Consider the following 17,286-nt stretch of genomic DNA (forward strand, 5'->3'; position numbering starts at 1 on the left):
TATGGTGAGATGAGTAAGACTATCTAGAAAATGAATGGATGGATGAGATAAATTCAGAATGTTTATCATGGTTCTTCTTCTTTGTACTTTGTAAACACATTAAGTTTGAAGAGTTTCTTGAAGTGGATCATATTAGTACATTGTTTGCTTTATTTGCTTAATCCATTCCATCATTTAATTCCACATACTGATATACTGAAGGTCTTAAGTGTTGCACGTGCGTACAAATGTTTGAAATTAAATTTTTCCTCTAAGATTATATTTCTCCTCTTTTGTTGAGAAGAATTGTTGTATATTCTTGGGTAGCAGGTTATAGTTTGCTTTGTGTATAATTTTAGCTGTTTGCAAATTCACTATGTCGTGGAATTTCAGTATTTTTGATTCAATAAATAAAGAGTTTGTATGTTCTCTATATCCAACATTATGTATTATTATAACTGATCTTTTTTGTAACACTGTTAATGAATGAAGTTTACTTTTGTAATTATTTCCCCATATTTCTACACAATAACTCAGATATGTAACACTAGTGAGCAGTAGAGAATATGAAGTGATTTTTGGTCTAGAACATGTTTTGCTTTATTCATTATTGACGTGTTTCTTGCTACTTTATGTTATATATTTTTTACGTGAGATTTCCAGTTCAATTTATCATCAATCATTATACCTAGATATTTCATTTACTCTTTCAATTTCTATTCCGTCTATTTGTATTTGTGTTTGACTTTCTCTTCTACTGTTACCAAATAGCATTATTTTAGTTTTACTGAGATTCAAAGATAGTCTGTTTTTTTCACATCCTCTTTTTAATGTGTTAATTTCTTCTGTTATTATTTGTATTATCTTCTGTGTGTTCTCTCCTGAACAAAACACAGTTGTATCATCTGCAAATAATACTAACTTTAAAGGCCTACTGATATGAAAGGTTTTTATTTAAACGGGGATAGCAGATCCATTCTATGTGTCATACTTGATCATTTCGCAATATTGCCATATTTTTGCTGAAAGGATTTAGTAGAGAACAACGACTTTTGGTCGCTGATAAAAAAAAGCCTTGCCTATACCGGAAGTAGCGTGATGTCACCGGAGGAAGGACTCCTCACATTTTCCCATTGTTTACACCAGCAGCGAGAGAGATTCGGACCGAGAAAGCGACGATTACCCCATTAATTTGAGCGAGGATGAAAGATTTGTGGATGAGGAAAGTGAGAGTGAAGGACTAGAGTGCAGTGCAGGACGTATCTTTTTTTGCTCTGACCGTAACTTAGGTACAAGGGTTCATTGGATTCCACACTTTCTCCTTTTTCTATTGTGGATCACGGATTTGTATTTTAAACCACCTTGGATACTATATCCTCTTGAAAATGAGAGTCGAGAACGCAAAATGGACATTCACAGTGACTTTTATCTCCACGACAATACATCGGCGAAGCTCTTTAGCTACTGAGCTAACGTGATAGCATCGGGCTCAAATGCAGATAGAAACAAAATAAATAAATCCCTGACTGGAAGGATAGACAGAAGATCAACAATACTATTAAACCATGGACATGTAACTACACGGTTAATAATTTCCAGCTTGGCGAAGCTTAACAATGCTGTTGCTAACGAAGCCATTGAAGCTAACTTAGCAACGGGACTTCACAGAGCTATGATAAAAACATTAGCGCTCCACCTATGCCAGCCAGCCCTCATCTGCTCATCAACACCCGTGCTCACCTGCGTTCCAGCGATCGACGGAAGGACGGAGGACTTCACCCGATCATCCGTGCGGCCGGCGGCTAGCGTTGGCTAGCGTCGGCTAGCGCGTCTGCTATCCAAGTCAAAGTCCTCCTGGTTGTGTTGCTACAGCCAGCCGCTAATACACCGATCCCATCTACAACTTTCTTCTTTGCAGTCTTCATTGTTCATTAAACAAATTGCAAAAGATTCACCAACACAGATGTCCAGAATACTGTGGAATTTTGAGATGAAAACAGAGCTTTTTTGTATTGGATTCAATGGGGTACCAATACTTCAGTTTCAACGATTGACGTCACGCGCATACGTCATCATACATAGACGTTTTCAACCGGAAGTTTAGCGGGAAATTTAAAATTGCACTTTATAAGTTAACCCGGCCGTATTGGCATGTGTTGCAATGTTAAGATTTCATCATTGATATATAAACTATCAGACTGCGTGGTCGGTAGTAGTGGCTTTCAGTAGGCCTTTAAGTCCTTTGTAACTTTGCAAATGTCATTTATATAGAGATTGAACAATTTTGGTCCTAGTATTGATCCCTGAGGGGATATATATCCACGGGATATATTTAGCGTTGTAGACGTGTGTTTTTCTAGCCTGATGAGCCTGATTTCCTAAATAATGCGTTGTTAGTATTCAAGATGATTATTTTCTTCAATCAGCCACTTATTTTTGTAGGTTTGTTCCATCGCCTTACCATTTCTTGCTGTCTCATTCTGTACTTTACTAACATCCATAGCTCACACAGGTTTCCATATAATTGATTTTGTAATATAAGAAGAATAGTTTGAAATTAGTATAAATATTATTCAATGCTCAGTAAATGTCAATAAGTATTTCCATTTTGCAGCCAACAATATTCATGACATACAATCGGTCTCTCTACTCTAATAGTTAATAATTCCAGTTGTCTTCACTTCTGTTCTAACTGTAAAAGTACCTTCCTTATATCAAACATGTCAAATTAGTATTAAATAACGTCATATTGGTATTAAAGGTATGCGAGATGTGTGAAGTAACATCATTTTGTTCATGAGCAGCATCAAAAGTTTTGATAACTTTCATTGATAACATCATCTGTTTTTTAACCTTCAACAGTTCATTGTCTGATGACATGAAGAAGGTATTCTATTGCACATGCAAGACTAGAACGTTCCAAAAATGGGGACTAGAACAGATGGGCCTTTAGCTATAAGCAAAACCATGAGAGTGAGCTCTCTAGTGGACAGAAGAACACATCACAGTCCTGCCACAGTCATCAACCCACATACAAATACAGATATATATTAGAGAGAGAGAGATCTGTAACATATATATATATATATATGTATATTTATATATATATATATATATATATATATATATATATATATATATATATATATATATATATATATATATATATATATATATATATATATATATATATATATATATATATATATCGGTGACTACCTCTTGAAGCGCATGGAGAGAATGCCAAGAATGTGCAAAGCAGTAATCAGAGCACAGGGTGGCTATTTTGAAGAAACTAGAATATAAAACATGTTTTCATTCATTGTTTTGATGTGACAATCTACAATGTAAATTGTCATGAAAATAAAGAAAACGCATAGAATGAGGAGAAGGTGTGTCCAAACTTTTGGCCTGTACTGTATGTACAGTATATACATATACACTATATTGCCAAAAGTATTTGGCCACCTGCCTAGACTCACATATGAACTTGAAGTGCCATCCCATTCCTCGTTCCTATCTGCTCCGCCGCTCCCAGTCTGGAACGCTCTCCCTGACCACCTGAGGGCACCGGGGACTGTGGATGCTTTTAAAAAAGGCTTAAAAGCCCTTCTTTTAAAAAAAAAAAAAAAGCCTTTTTTTAGATATGTGCATACTAGCTATAGCTATTTGGCTGTTCTAGTTTTTATTTTTATGTATTTATTTATTATCTTTTTTATTTATTTTATTTTTTATGTTAATACACTGTAGCAATTTGAGATTGTTTACTCAATATAAAGTGTTTTTTACAAATAAAATCTATTATTATTATTATTATTATTATTCCTAACCCATAGGGTTCAATATGATGTCGGTCATGGTTAAAAATCAATAAACCCGCAACAGCAATTAAAACATATCTTACGTGGTACTGTCAAAATTAAAATAATTGTGTAAAACATATTAAACGTGAAAAATAAAGAAATTAAATATTTGAACTCACAATTTGTAGCACCTATCTGACGCCGTATAAGCCAGTGGTACCCCTCATAGTCGGTCGATTCGAGTAGAAGTGGCGGGCATTTCACCGTTTCAGTGCCGCGACAGCTAAGCTATCTTCTGGGGTCGGCCGACATGGTCTCACAAGATGTAGTTTCTCTTTAAATATCCTTCTTGCAAATGTCTATCTGCCACCTAATCAACGTGTTGCTCTCCGTCTTTGTGGGTAAAAAAAAGTGAGTATCGGCGATTTCTCTGCTAGGCTCTGGTGCTACTTCCTGCTTTCGCAAATAACAACTTGTGATTGGATACTCACTTGGGAGGGACAAGTGAGCCCTAACCCTAACGTAAGGCTACCGAGATGGGCTAATGTTACCAACTCGTGTGTTATGTACAGAGGGAGGAGACGGCACAGACAACAGGGGGCGTAGTATTTATCTCTATGTTTTATTAGATATATACTATATATATATAAATAACAAATAATAATATAAATAAACCAGGGACATGGAGTGTGACGAATCCAAAGAGTGTGTGTGTGTGAGACTATGTGTGGAGATTAGCTGTAGAGTGTTACCAGAGTGTTGAGCGAGAGGCAAGTCCAAAAACGGGCAGGGCAGGCTCGTAGATACGTGATACAAGCAGGTAGTCGGGGGGCTATAGCGAGGCGTAGATGGTCCGTGTCCAGGCGGGAGGTCGAGATCCAAGAGGCAGTCAGGGACGCATAGGGAATGCGGGGGAGACGAGACGCACAGCTCGTAACGCGGGAACGGAGGGAAGCTGCTGGATCGACAAGAAAACACGAGCCAATCTTTTTATTTATTTTTTTATTTAGCCTTTATTTAACCAGGTAAAATCCTGTTGAGGTCAAAGATCTATTTTCCAAGGGAGACCTGGCCAAGAGGGCAGCAGCAAGGTTACATTAAAAACAGTAAACAACACATAAAACATTAAATTTACAACATTAAAACTTGCTCACATAGCACATGTGCATACAGATAAGGTAGACTGCAATCCTTTCACAGAAGCTTTAAACTCATTTAATGTAACAAGGGTTTGAAGTTGAAGATTCGATTGTAGGTTATTCCAAGCCTTCGGTGCTGAAAACCTAATTACTTTCTTGCCCAGTTCAGTTCTTACTTTGGGGATCAACACGGAGGGGAAAACACAGAGAGAGAGTTTGCATAGAGCTAGACTGGTTTGGCTTACTGTACAGGACAGGTCGCTACGTTCTGGCGCGGGATAGCAGGTTGTGCAGGCTTATGAAGGCGGTCCTCTGATCAGCCGCAGGTGCGCTTATTGCTGCTGATTGATTGCAGCCGCTTGCTGCCGCCGGACTGACACGCACTTGGCGCGGTCCTGGAAGTGCGCTCATCAGAACGCACAAATCCCGTGACATTGTGATCTGATTGGCTCTGGCAACTGATAATGTTGATTCAGAAGCTTTCCGGCAGAATTCATACAGCGCTGGCAACAAGCTAGCAGAATTCTGATTGGACAAAAGCTCTAATGTGAATCCAAGGAACACTGGATAAAGAGAATATGATGAATGATTTTAGATATGTATGTGTGGAAGTCGCTTCCTAGCGGTCCCACTGACATACACTTCACAGGAGCCAGGCGTGCAAAGTTGAACCAAGTTTTAATGTACATAGATTTTATCACAAGTTTTCTCTCCAGCAGGACGCGACTTTTCAGCCATGTCCGTATCCTCTCTCCCCCCCCTGCTCCCGGCCGCTTACTGTTAAAGACAAAAGATGATTAGAATAACACGTACCACCTGTAAAATCGAATCACCTGCCAGCTGTGTCTCGCCATCAGCCCATGCCTCGCCCCTATCCGATGGTGCTCGTCCTCAGCACCATAGACAGAGGCGGTGACCTCTGCTCCTGCAGGCCCACTGGCCACACCTCCCTCCACAGTATGGAAAATATATTAAAAATTAAATTAACTTCTTAATTTATGATCATGATTTATGTCAGGGCAACAGAGAAGACCTTGCTTTTGTAGTTGTTATTATATTATTATATGCTGTTTCCGGAATTTACTTTAATAGGCTTATGCAATGCAAAAAATAGTGCTGTAAAGCCAACAGAATAAACTGTTTGGTGGAGCACTTATTCATCAATCTGACTGGAATATGTGCTTAAATTGAGTTGTGTTAGATAGAGGAGGTGGTCAAGTCATGGACTGGTGGTGTCCCAATTCTTTTGCATGTGACTCAGGTGGTGCATTTGCACACGAGTTGATGATTTGTGTAATATTCCTTTACCAGCCTCCTGCCTCCAGACCAGTCCCCCTACAGCGACGTGCCCTCCTTGCGTGCACCGCTCCTCAGCTGCCCTCCCCAGGACTGCAGAGCCATGTACAACCCAATGACTCCCGGCATGGGTCACGGATCAGGACCGGGGCCGAGCATAAGTCACTGCTTGGATCAATATATGAGGCCCCCCCAAGCTTCGCTTCCGCTCGGCATGATGGGCCACAGAAACATAGAAGGTAAGTGGATACTCTACAGCAGGGGTCTTAACCTTATTGACTTTCGGGGCCCGATATTTTTAATGGGCCCGCTCAAATATTAACAATACATTGGTAATCTTACTCTTCATTTTAATTGTACATACAACTATGTTGCTATAAAATAAACAAACACAATTAATAATGAATATGTTTCTTTAACTGTCAATAAAATGAAAATGCAGCTTCACCACTTTAGTCATCATTTTTGCGCTTAAGAAACGTCTCTGACTGTAACTCCAGACTTCTTCTGTTTGTTTGGGATTCTCATTGCTGCCACAAGTGGTAAGAAAGTGTATAACAATAGAGTACCACACCTGAGGCGGCACACTGGTGTACCATGAGATATTGTTTGGTGTGCCGTGGGAGATTATCTCATTTCAGCTAATTGGGTTAAAAATATTTTTTGCAAACCAGTAATTATAATCCGCAAATGTGCCGTTGTTGAGTGTCTGTGCTGTCTGGAGCTCGGCAGAGTAACCGTGTAATACTCTTCCATATCAGTAGGTGGCAGCAGGTAGCTAATTGCTTTGTAGATGTCGGGAACGACGACGATGGTTTGCAGGTAAAAAGGTATCTAACGCTTAAACCAAAAATGAACAAAAGGCGAGTGCCGCTAAGAAAAGGCATTGAAGCTTAGGGATGGCTTAGCAGAACGAAGCTAAAACTGAACTGGCTGCAAATAAACAAAAACAGAATGCTGGACGACAGCAAAGACTTACAGCGTGTGGAGCAGACGGCGTCCCCAAAGTACATCCGCACATGACAATCAACACCAAAATAGGAGCGCAAGACAAGAACTAAAAAACTACACAGGAAAACACCAAAAAAGTCAAAATAAGTCAGGGCGTGATGTGAAAGGTGGTGACAGTACACCTACTTTGAGACAAGAGCTATATTAATGCATGCTTGGTTATGGTTTAAATTCATATCCAACAATTGCAAGAACGACTTTTTACTGTCAATATCGGCTGCTGAGTTGAATATTTTTATATTTTCTGCTAGTGGTGTGCCTCGGGATTTTTTTAATGAAAAAAAATGTGCCTTGGCTCAGAAAAGGTTGAAAAACACTGCTCTAGGGGCCCCGCCTTATGGTTAAGAACCACTGCAAGTCGACAGTATGTGACTCCTTTCAGGCCCCAGTGCGCCAAAATAAAAGGTTCATAAAGGCATGCTTAGTGAAAATCGTCATGGAAGAATTTCAAAGCCCTGACCTCAACCCCATCAACATTCTGACATGAAGAAGTGTTTTAGCTTCAATGAAAGACCAGCTCCTTGTTCTTCCATATTCACTTCCTGTAGTGACATGGATCGTGTTGCTTTGTCTTCTCCACCCAAAACATCACACGAAGGCATAAACGGTAAAAATTAGAGATGTCCGATAATGGCTTTTTTGCCGATATCCGATATTCCGATATTGTCCAACTCTTAATTACCGATTCTTATATCAACCGATACCGATATACACAGTCGTGGAATTAACACATTATTATGCCTAATTTTGTTGTGATGCCCCGCTGGATGCATTAAACAATGTAACAAGGTTTTCCAAAATAAATCAACTCAAGTTATGGAAAAAAAATGCCAACATGGCACTGCCATGTTTATTATTGAAGTCACAAAGTGCATTATTTTTTTTAACATGCCTCAAAACAGCAGCTTGGAATTTGGGACATGCTCTCCCTGAGAGAGCATGAGGAGGTTGAGGTGGGCGGGGTTGAGTTGGGAGGTGGGGGGGTGTAGGGGTTAGCGGGGGTGTATATTGTAGCGTCCTGGAAGAGTTAGTGCTGCAAGGGGTTCTGGGTGTTTTTTTTCTGTTGTGTTTATGTTGTGTTACGGTGCAGATGTTCTCCTGAAATGTGTTTGTCATTCTTGTTTGGTGTGGGTTCACAGTGTGGCGCATATTTGTAACAGTGTTAAAGTTGTTTATACGTACACCCTCAGTGTGACCTGTATGGCTGTTGACCAAGTATGAATTGCATTCACTTGTGTGTGTGAAAAGCCGTAGATATTATGTGACTGGGCCGGCACGCAAAGGCAGTGCCTTTAAGGTTTATTGGCGCTCTGTACTTCTCCCTACGTCCGTGTACACAGCGGCGTTTTAAAAAGTCATGAATTTTACTTTTTGAAACCGATACCGATAATTTTGAAACCGATACCGATAATTTCCGATATTACATTTTAAAGCATTTATCGGCCGATAATATTGGCAGTCCGATATTATCGGACACCCCTAGTAAAAATAGTTCCTTTTTTAAATAAACAAGCTACAATATTTGCTGGGTGTGTGGGCTACCAAACCAAATAACCGCCTGTGCCTCCAGTTAGAAAAAAAAAATGCCATTAACAGCGTTATCTGTGGCTGTAGACAACCTACTGATGTTGTTGTTGTTTTTTAACTCCACAAAAAGACGGTATTCATTTGAAGTAAGCCGAGTAGGGATGGTTAACAAATTCAGTACTCTTATAACCACCTAATTTCGTCGACACAACCGAGTATCGGTTCACGTAACATTAAATGGTGCCATATTTCGATACCTTGGAAAGCTGCCTCGAAGTCTTGTTACAATTTTCAATGCCAACAAAGCAAGCATGCCTGATAAAAATGTAAAAAAAACGCTCAAACGTACAGTAAGGCTCCACTTTTCAAAGTGCGCTAGCTCGATGCTAATTTACATTAGCTGTGTCATATGCATGCTAGTGATTAGCATTAGCAATTTTCCATGGTGATTGAAATACCTTCAAAGTGTGTAATGAAAACAACAACTAAGATGCATGTTACATTCAAACAGCTGATGTGTAGCAAGTAGGGTTGTGAAAGATAATCCGATGCGACCGGATATCTGGTTTGACAAAGTGAGCGATTCGGCTGCGTCGGTAGCAGCCGCTTCAGTCGATAAGAATCAGCTGTGAACATTCAGATTAATCGAGTTTAGAAAAACATTTTCTCACTGGCACTCATCGAGGGCGGACGCTCCCCTTCCCTCTCCCTTAACTCTCCTGCTTGCTTCTTTGTCTTCTTGTCTTAACTTTCTTGTTGTATTTAACTGGCCTCAACGAATTTGACAAGATGTTGGGTTTGGGGGAACCTGCTTGTCGTGACGGAGCGGCTGTTGCTGGACACACCACGGACTCTTTGGAGAAGAAGGAGTGCCCCGTGCCTGGTGATCCTTCCAGTCGAGGACGTGAAGATATCCACCTATTGGGAATTATGACAACAGGACATCTTTTGATTGGAGTAAGCGTTGCTCTGGTTTGTCCACAAATTGGAAGTTGCTGGCAGTCTTCAAAGTACCCCAAAGCTGCCACAAATGATTGGAGGATGCGAGAAGAACTGTGGACACTCTTGTGATTTGGATAACGTTGGACTGTCTGCCCTGCAGGATGAATTTGAGGACCAGTCATAGAAAATTTAGAGTGAAAAGCTAATTTTATGTTCACTCGCATACAAAACATTCTAACTTGGATTGTTTCCCTGGCTTCGAGACTCTCCCGAAGGACAGTGAGGCAAACACACAACAAACTCCCTTCTTGTCTCTCATGGACACACACCTGTTGTTGTTGACTTTGGACTGACCGGCAAGAACACCAAGGCCGCGGAACAGAGACACGCGGCAGACTTACACACACACATGCATCCACAAAAAATATACGCCACACACACATACCCCACCCCCGCCCCTTCCAACGCCCTTGACGGGGTGATGGATGGCTGGGCAGCGCCTGAAGAGCTGCAGCCCGCCACCGTAGCCCCCACTCCCTCCCCTCTGTTGCAAGTCTTGAGATGTATGTTGTAATATGTATATGTGCTCTGCTATGGAGGTTTTTTTCTCACTCAAGACTAGATTGTATTTTTTTACTCATCCTCCCCCAGTGTTGACCTTTTTTCCATCTTTTACAGGGCGCCTTGTGGCGACCCATCAGCGTTCCTGTTCTGTAACCCTGTACACTTTTTGTTTGTCTAATCTTGAACGGGTTTGTGCCGAAAACAAAGTTTTGTTGTACTTGTGCAACGACAATAAAGACCTACCTACCTACCTACAACATAGACCATGTGAATGGTAAATGGTAAATGGGATATACTTGTATAGCGCTTTTCTACCCCTTTTTAAGGAGCCCAAAGCGCTTTGACACTATTTCCACATTCACCCATTCACACACCCATTCACACACACATTCACACACTGATGGCGGGAGCTGCCATGCAAGGCGCTAACCAGCACCCATCAGGAGCAAGGGTGAAGTGTCTTGCCCAAGGACACAACGGACGTGACTAGGATGGTAGAAGGTGGGGATTGAACCAGTAACCGTCAGATTGCTGGCACGGCCACTCTCCCAACTTCGGCACGCCGTCCCCCCTGTCGTGCAAAACTAGAAATCAGATGACGGTTGTTGTCTTTAAAACAACAACAACAGCCGGGGATGCTCGTGAAAAAATGTATGTTAGTCACGTTAGCATACATGAATGATGACAAGAATGGATGTACATACATGGACCGGGTGTCGCACGAGACTATGATTGCCCTGGATTTCCACGACTGCTGAACGGCAACACTGTGAAACCACTGGACTTGACTTGACTCGTGGAAAAGACATCGGTTTTGCCTTGCAGAGCAAATTTATTTTTATGTTTGTAGCAAGCAACAACACAACAGTGATATCATCCCTGGCACCGTTGTACTCACGCACTTCTCATTCTACTCCGGCTAACCACTCCCTTGCTTCCCTTGACCCTGTGAGGTTCCCAAAAAGGATATGCCTGTTATACGATTATTTGATACAGAATCAGCATGTCCTCATTCATAGTGTAACAACAGAGGGAAATTATGTTTTATTGATTGGACTGAAGGCTTATGTTCTTTTTTTATTGATACATTTTATTTGATCATTTACATATTATCCCATTAAAATAATATACACTATATTGCCAAAAGTATTTGGCCACCCCAGTACGCAGAGAGCTTCATGGAATGGGTTTCCATGGCGGAGCAGCTGCATCTAAGCCATACATCACCAAGTCCAATGCAAAGCCTCGGGTGCAGTGGTGTAAAGCACGTCACCACTGGACTCTAGAGCAGTGGCGACGCCTTCTCTGGAGTGATGAATCACACTTTTCCATCTGGCAATCTGATGGACGAGTCTGGGTTTGGAGGTTGCCAGGAGAATGCTACATTTTGGACTGCATTGTGCCGAGTGTGAAATTTGGTGGAGGACGAATTATGGTGTGGGGTTGTTTTTCTTGGCTGGTTAGTTCCAGTGAAAGGAACTTTGAATGCTCCAGGATACCAAAACATTTCGGACAATTCCATGCTCCCAACCTTGTGGGAACAGTTTGGAGCGGGCCCCTTCCTCTTCCAACATGACTGTGCACCAGTGCACAAAGCAAGGTCCATAAAGACATGGATGACAGAGTCTGGTGTGGATGAACTTGACTGGCCTGCACAGAGTCCTGACCTGAACTCGATAGAACACTTTTGGAATGAATTAGAACGGAGACTGAGAGCCAGGCCTTCTCGACTAACATCAGTGTGTGACCTCACCAATGCTCTTTTGGAAGAATGGTGGAAAATTCCTATAAACACACTCCGCAACCTTGTGGACCGCCTTCCCAGAAGAGTTGAAGCTGTAATAGCTGCAAAAGGTGGACCCACATCTTATTGAACCCTATGGGTTAGGAATGGGATGGCACTTCAAGTTCATATGTGAGTCAAGGCAAGTGGCCAAATACTTTTGGCAATATAGTGTATGTTCCTTCAGCAAGTCTTTTTTGGTCCATGTCTAAAAATAAATACAGTTGACTTGTGAATCTGTTGTCGTTTAACTTGCAGCATCTTTGGGTGTATATGTTATCTTTTACACATTTGACTGTACTGTGTCACTTTTATATAATGTCCTTCTTGTGTGCCTGAGATGAATGTGTTGTAATGTTCTCGTTCATCCAAGTTATTGGTATTCTCAGGGTATTGAACTGAACAGTTGACTCTTTAGTTTGTCTTAGAAGACGTTCTGCCTCTCATCCGAGTAGTTTTCATCAGTTCATGCTCACAGACTTAGATTGGTCAGATTTAGTCTGAGTGCTTAATGCCAAGGTCTTGAGTGTTAGTCCTCTAACACAGGCGTGTCAAACTTGTTTTCATTGAGGGCCACATTGCGGTAATGGCTGCCTTCAGAGGGCCGCTTTTTAAAAAATAATAAATAATATACACATACTGTACATATACATTCACTGTACAAGCACACATACACATACTGTACATATACAAGTACATATGCACACATACACTCATGCACATAATCACGTTTCATCAAACATATATTAACGTTGTTGCCCTAGGGTAAACTGGGTATAACACATGGCACACTGACAAAGCTTAACCTATTGTTACTATAACAATCTACAAGGTTAAGGTTGCTTCTCTTTCTTCCCCTCCATTTTTCTGCATTCTTTTGTATCTCAAGTTATCATTACGTATATGTATTGTTGCATTTGAACAATTGTATTGTTGATAACAAAGGTAAAGTACTGGTATTGTTTATTATCAATAGCACTATTTCTATTGGTATTCATATTGCTCCATTTTTAGTGTAATAATGCTCATTGTCATTTCTGTATTTTTTTTTTTTAATTTTCGCTAACTGCTTATTTGTTATTACTTTTACCATCATATTTGTACATGTCGTATTTGCTGATGTTGCTCTGTTGTTGTTGTTGTTGTTTTTGTCTCTCTGTCTAATCCCCCTCTTGTCCCCACAATTCCCCCCTCTGTCTTCCTTATTCTCTCTTTCTATCCCCTCCTGCTCCGGCCCGGCTGCACCAAATGATAATATAAATACATTTAATAAAGTCAAAATACAAGTAAGGCAACAAGAGAAGTATCCTACACTTCTCTTTTGTAAAGTAAATCTGAACATCTACATCTGCTATATGATTTGCCCGAGAAGCTGGGCAGGACATTATAAAAAAAAAAAAAAAAAAAAAAAAAATAATTAAAATTATGCATGCGGGCAATAACCTGTGATTAATCAAAATTTTAAAAAAATATATATATATCATTTGACAGCATTGCAATAAATGTGTACCAGTAATCACGTCATATTATTACACCATTGCCAATGCACTCGGTTATTAAGATTTGTTCATGTACAAACTAATGTTATCTTTACTAACATATTTTTGTAATACACGATTGTGGAGGACTTGCGCTTCCGGGTTCTTCGGACCACCAATCACCGACATGCCAGGCTCTTCCAGGGTTGCAACAATGTTTTATTTTCAGCAATGTGCAAAGTCTTTTAGTGCTTTTCAGCAATTGTCATTCGGTCGGTCTCGCTCTCGCTCGTGCTCGTGCTCGTGCTCGTGCTCGTGCTCGTGCTCGTGCTCGTGCTCGTGCTCGTGCTCCACCATCCACCACCTTCTCCTTCCCGGCTGCTGCCTTTAACAGAGCGACAGGTGATTAGATAAACACGCCCAGGTGGGCCATCTACGCACCTGTTGCTGATCTCGAAGCCGGTCCTGGCACACCCCGCTTCGCTGCAGGTCAGCAGGACACGCCCCCCTCCACAACTATACAATAATGTAATATTTGGCATGATTAGATAATAACGTTTCGAAGATACACATTTTTTTCTGTCAAAATCGAAATAATTATTTGCATTTAGTAAAAAAAAGAAGTATTTTATTAACACACATTTTTCCCAGGCTTTCGCGGGCCACATACAATATATAAATGATAAATGGGTTATACTTGTATAGCGCTTTTCTACCTTCAAGGTACTCAAAGCGCTTTGACACTATTTCCACATTCACCCATTCACACACACATTCACACACTGATGGCGGGAGCTGCCATGCAAGGCGCTAACCAGCAGCCATCAGGAGCAAGGGTGAAGTGTCTTGCCCAAGGACACAACGGACGTGACTAGGATGGTAGAAGGTGGGGATTGAACCCCAGTAACCAGCAACCTTCCGATTGCTGGCACGGCCACTCTACCAACTTCGCCACGCCGTGTATAGTCATTTATTTCCGACCCAGGAAGATCCATATCACAGAGGAAAAACAACAATTAAAACAATTGAAAGAAATACAAGCATCAGAATAAAATAACCACACTATTCAACATCAGTAGTGTGTTTACATGAAAACATGGTTTCTCTCTTGTTGTTACCACTGACGTCTCTTTTTGATTTTTCTTAGGCAATGGCGCCCCGTACTGCAACCAGAACAACATGATGTCCTCTCATCACAACTTCAACTCGGACCACATGAGCTCAGGGGACGGTGAGACAAACCCAACAAAAAAAAGAGGAAAATTATAAAGAAACTAGAAGAAGCAATTCATGAAAGAATTGTGTGTGAATGCTCCAATGCTGAAGTTGAACTGAAATGCTGACAGAATGTAGTATGAATGTAAGAATAGTTTGAATGTTGAAATGGTTTGAATGTTGAAGAGCTGACGCTAAACTGAAATGCTAATGGAACGTAGGGTGAATGTAGAAATGGTTTGAATGTTGAAATCGTTTGAACGCTGAAATGGTTTCAATGTTAGAATGGTTTGAATGTTGAAGAGTTTGAATTTCCAGGAAAACCGGAATTTGGTTTGGAACTAGGGAAAGTGTTAGTTTGAATATCCAGGATGAGTGGAATGTGTTAATGTTGGAATGGTTTGAATAGGTTGAAAAATGTGGGAATTGTGCAACTTGGAAAAATGTCCCATTCATTTCAATGGGAACCTCCTAGGAATTTGGGAATTTTGGTAAAAGCGGGATTTTTTGAAAATGATTAGGAGCATGAATGTCCTGAATGAGCTGAATTGGTTGGTGTTGGAATTGGTTAAATCGGGCAAGAAATTTCGGGAAAATCTGGAATTTTTTTGAACTTTGGAAAAAGGGTAGTTCGAATTTCCAGAATGGTGGAATGTGTCGAAGGTGGAATGGTTTGAATGGGTTGAAGAATGTGGGAATTGTGGAAGTTTGAAGAATGTCCCATTCATTTCAATTGGAATTTCAAAAAAATGTGGGAATTTCGGGAAAAGTGGGACATTTTTTAAAAATGGTAAAAAACTTGAATGGTCTGAATGAGAATGAAATGGTTGGTGTTTAAATTTTTCAAATCGGTGGGGAAATGTTGAAGTAGTAACATGTTGAAATGAGAGATGGTATGACGGAATTCCTGGAATAGCAGGAAAACCGGGAATTTTTTCAGTTCAAAAAACAACTTTGTTTTTGGTCCTGATTAAAAGGAATGTTTTGATGGTGGAACGGTTGAAATGCGTTGAAAAATGTGGAAGGAGTAGTCACCAGAAAAAAGGGTGGAAATGGGGCATAGGAAAAGCCGTAATTCTGGAAAATCCTGGAATTTTTTTGAACTTGGAAAAGGGGAAGTTTGAATTTCCAGAATGGTGGAATATGTTGAAGGTGGGATGGTTTTAATAGGTTGAAGAAGGTGGGAGTTGAGGAAGTTTGAAGAATGTCCCATTCATTTTAATTGGAATTTCCAAAAAAATGTGGGAATTTCGGGAAAAGCGGAAAAAAAATTTTAAATGGTAAAAAAAAAAACTTGAATGGTCTGAATGAGTTGAAATGGTTGGTGTAGAAATGTTTCAAATCGGTAGAGAAATGTTTAAGTAGTAACATGTTGAAATGAGAAATGGTATTCTGGAATTGCAGGAAACCCGGGAATTTTTTCAGTTCAAAAAACAACTTTGTTTTTTGGTCATGATTAAAAGGAATGTTTTGAAATGCATTGAAAAATGTGGAAGGAGTAGTCGCCAGAAGAAAGGGTGGAAATAGGGCATAGGAAAAGCAGGAATTCTGGAAAATCCTGGAATTTTTTTAAACTTGGAAAAGGGGAAGTTTCAATTTCCTTAATGGTGGGATGTGTTGAAGGTGGAATGGTTTGAATAGGTTGAAAAATGTGGAAATGGTGGAAGTTTGAAAAATGGCCAATTCATTTTTAAAGGTAAAAATGTCATGGAAAACCTGGAATTCTGGGTGTGGAAGTCTCTCTTTATGGTGGGTTCTCCTGGTGCCGACAGATCTTCTGGGAGCCCAGTGGTCAGGTTTGAACAAGTCTTTTATTTCAAGCACAAGGATAGGCCGCTTTCCAGCAGTCTTTGCTCTCGTGACTTTTCAGTCTGCTCGTGTCTGCTCGCTCTCTCAGTCTCTCGCTCTGCTCCAACTCCCAACTCCAACAACGTGTCTCGACCCGGCTGCTGCTAATAAGGGCGACAGGTGATTAGATAACAAGCCCCAGCTGGGCAATCTACTCACCTGCCGCTGACTCCGAGGCCGGTCCTTACACACCCCGCTCCGCGGCAGGCCCGCAGACCACGCCCCCCTCCACACTGGGAAATCTGGGAATTTGTGGAATTTGTCAAGGGAAAGCCCGTGATTCCCGAATAGGCTGAACAGTTTAAAGTTTGGAACATTTTGAATCGGGTGAAAAAAATGTGGACGGTAGAACGCGCCAAAATCTGGAGAAGAAGAAGAATAATTAAAGCTGCAAGCAGCGATGGACAGAACCGACTTTGATGGCTCATAAAATCCAAACCGGAGCAGTATTTAAAACTCTTTCATCAACTTTTAATCAGAAGGGTTCAATCTCTCTCCTGTGCTAATTTGAAGCCGACACGACAAACGCGCTCTGAGGAGATAATGTTTGAAAAAAGGTGACTGTTTTTACACAACTTTTGTTTTGAAGGGGGAATTGCAAACTTCCTGTTGATTTTTGCTGGGGGTTGTCAGTGTGTGAAATATAGGTCTAAGTGAGACCTACATAGAGGTTTTTGTTTCATGTCTCTACGACATTCCTA

General features: G+C 40.7%; 1 protein-coding gene across 1 annotated transcript in view; it reads left to right on the plus strand.

Moving 5' to 3' along the window:
* gli1 (GLI family zinc finger 1) overlaps nt 1-17,286 on the plus strand; it is a 143,620-nt gene that overhangs the window by 109,824 nt on the left and 16,510 nt on the right. Inside the window, exons 3-4 of the mRNA XM_062038119.1 lie at nt 6,233-6,456; nt 14,670-14,753. Coding sequence (XP_061894103.1) covers nt 6,233-6,456; nt 14,670-14,753 — 308 coding nt within the window. The remainder of the gene's footprint in view (nt 1-6,232; nt 6,457-14,669; nt 14,754-17,286) is intronic.

Source organism: Entelurus aequoreus, linkage group LG26, assembly GCF_033978785.1.
Source record: "Entelurus aequoreus isolate RoL-2023_Sb linkage group LG26, RoL_Eaeq_v1.1, whole genome shotgun sequence".
In the NCBI taxonomy this organism is placed as follows: Eukaryota; Metazoa; Chordata; class Actinopteri; order Syngnathiformes; family Syngnathidae; genus Entelurus; species Entelurus aequoreus.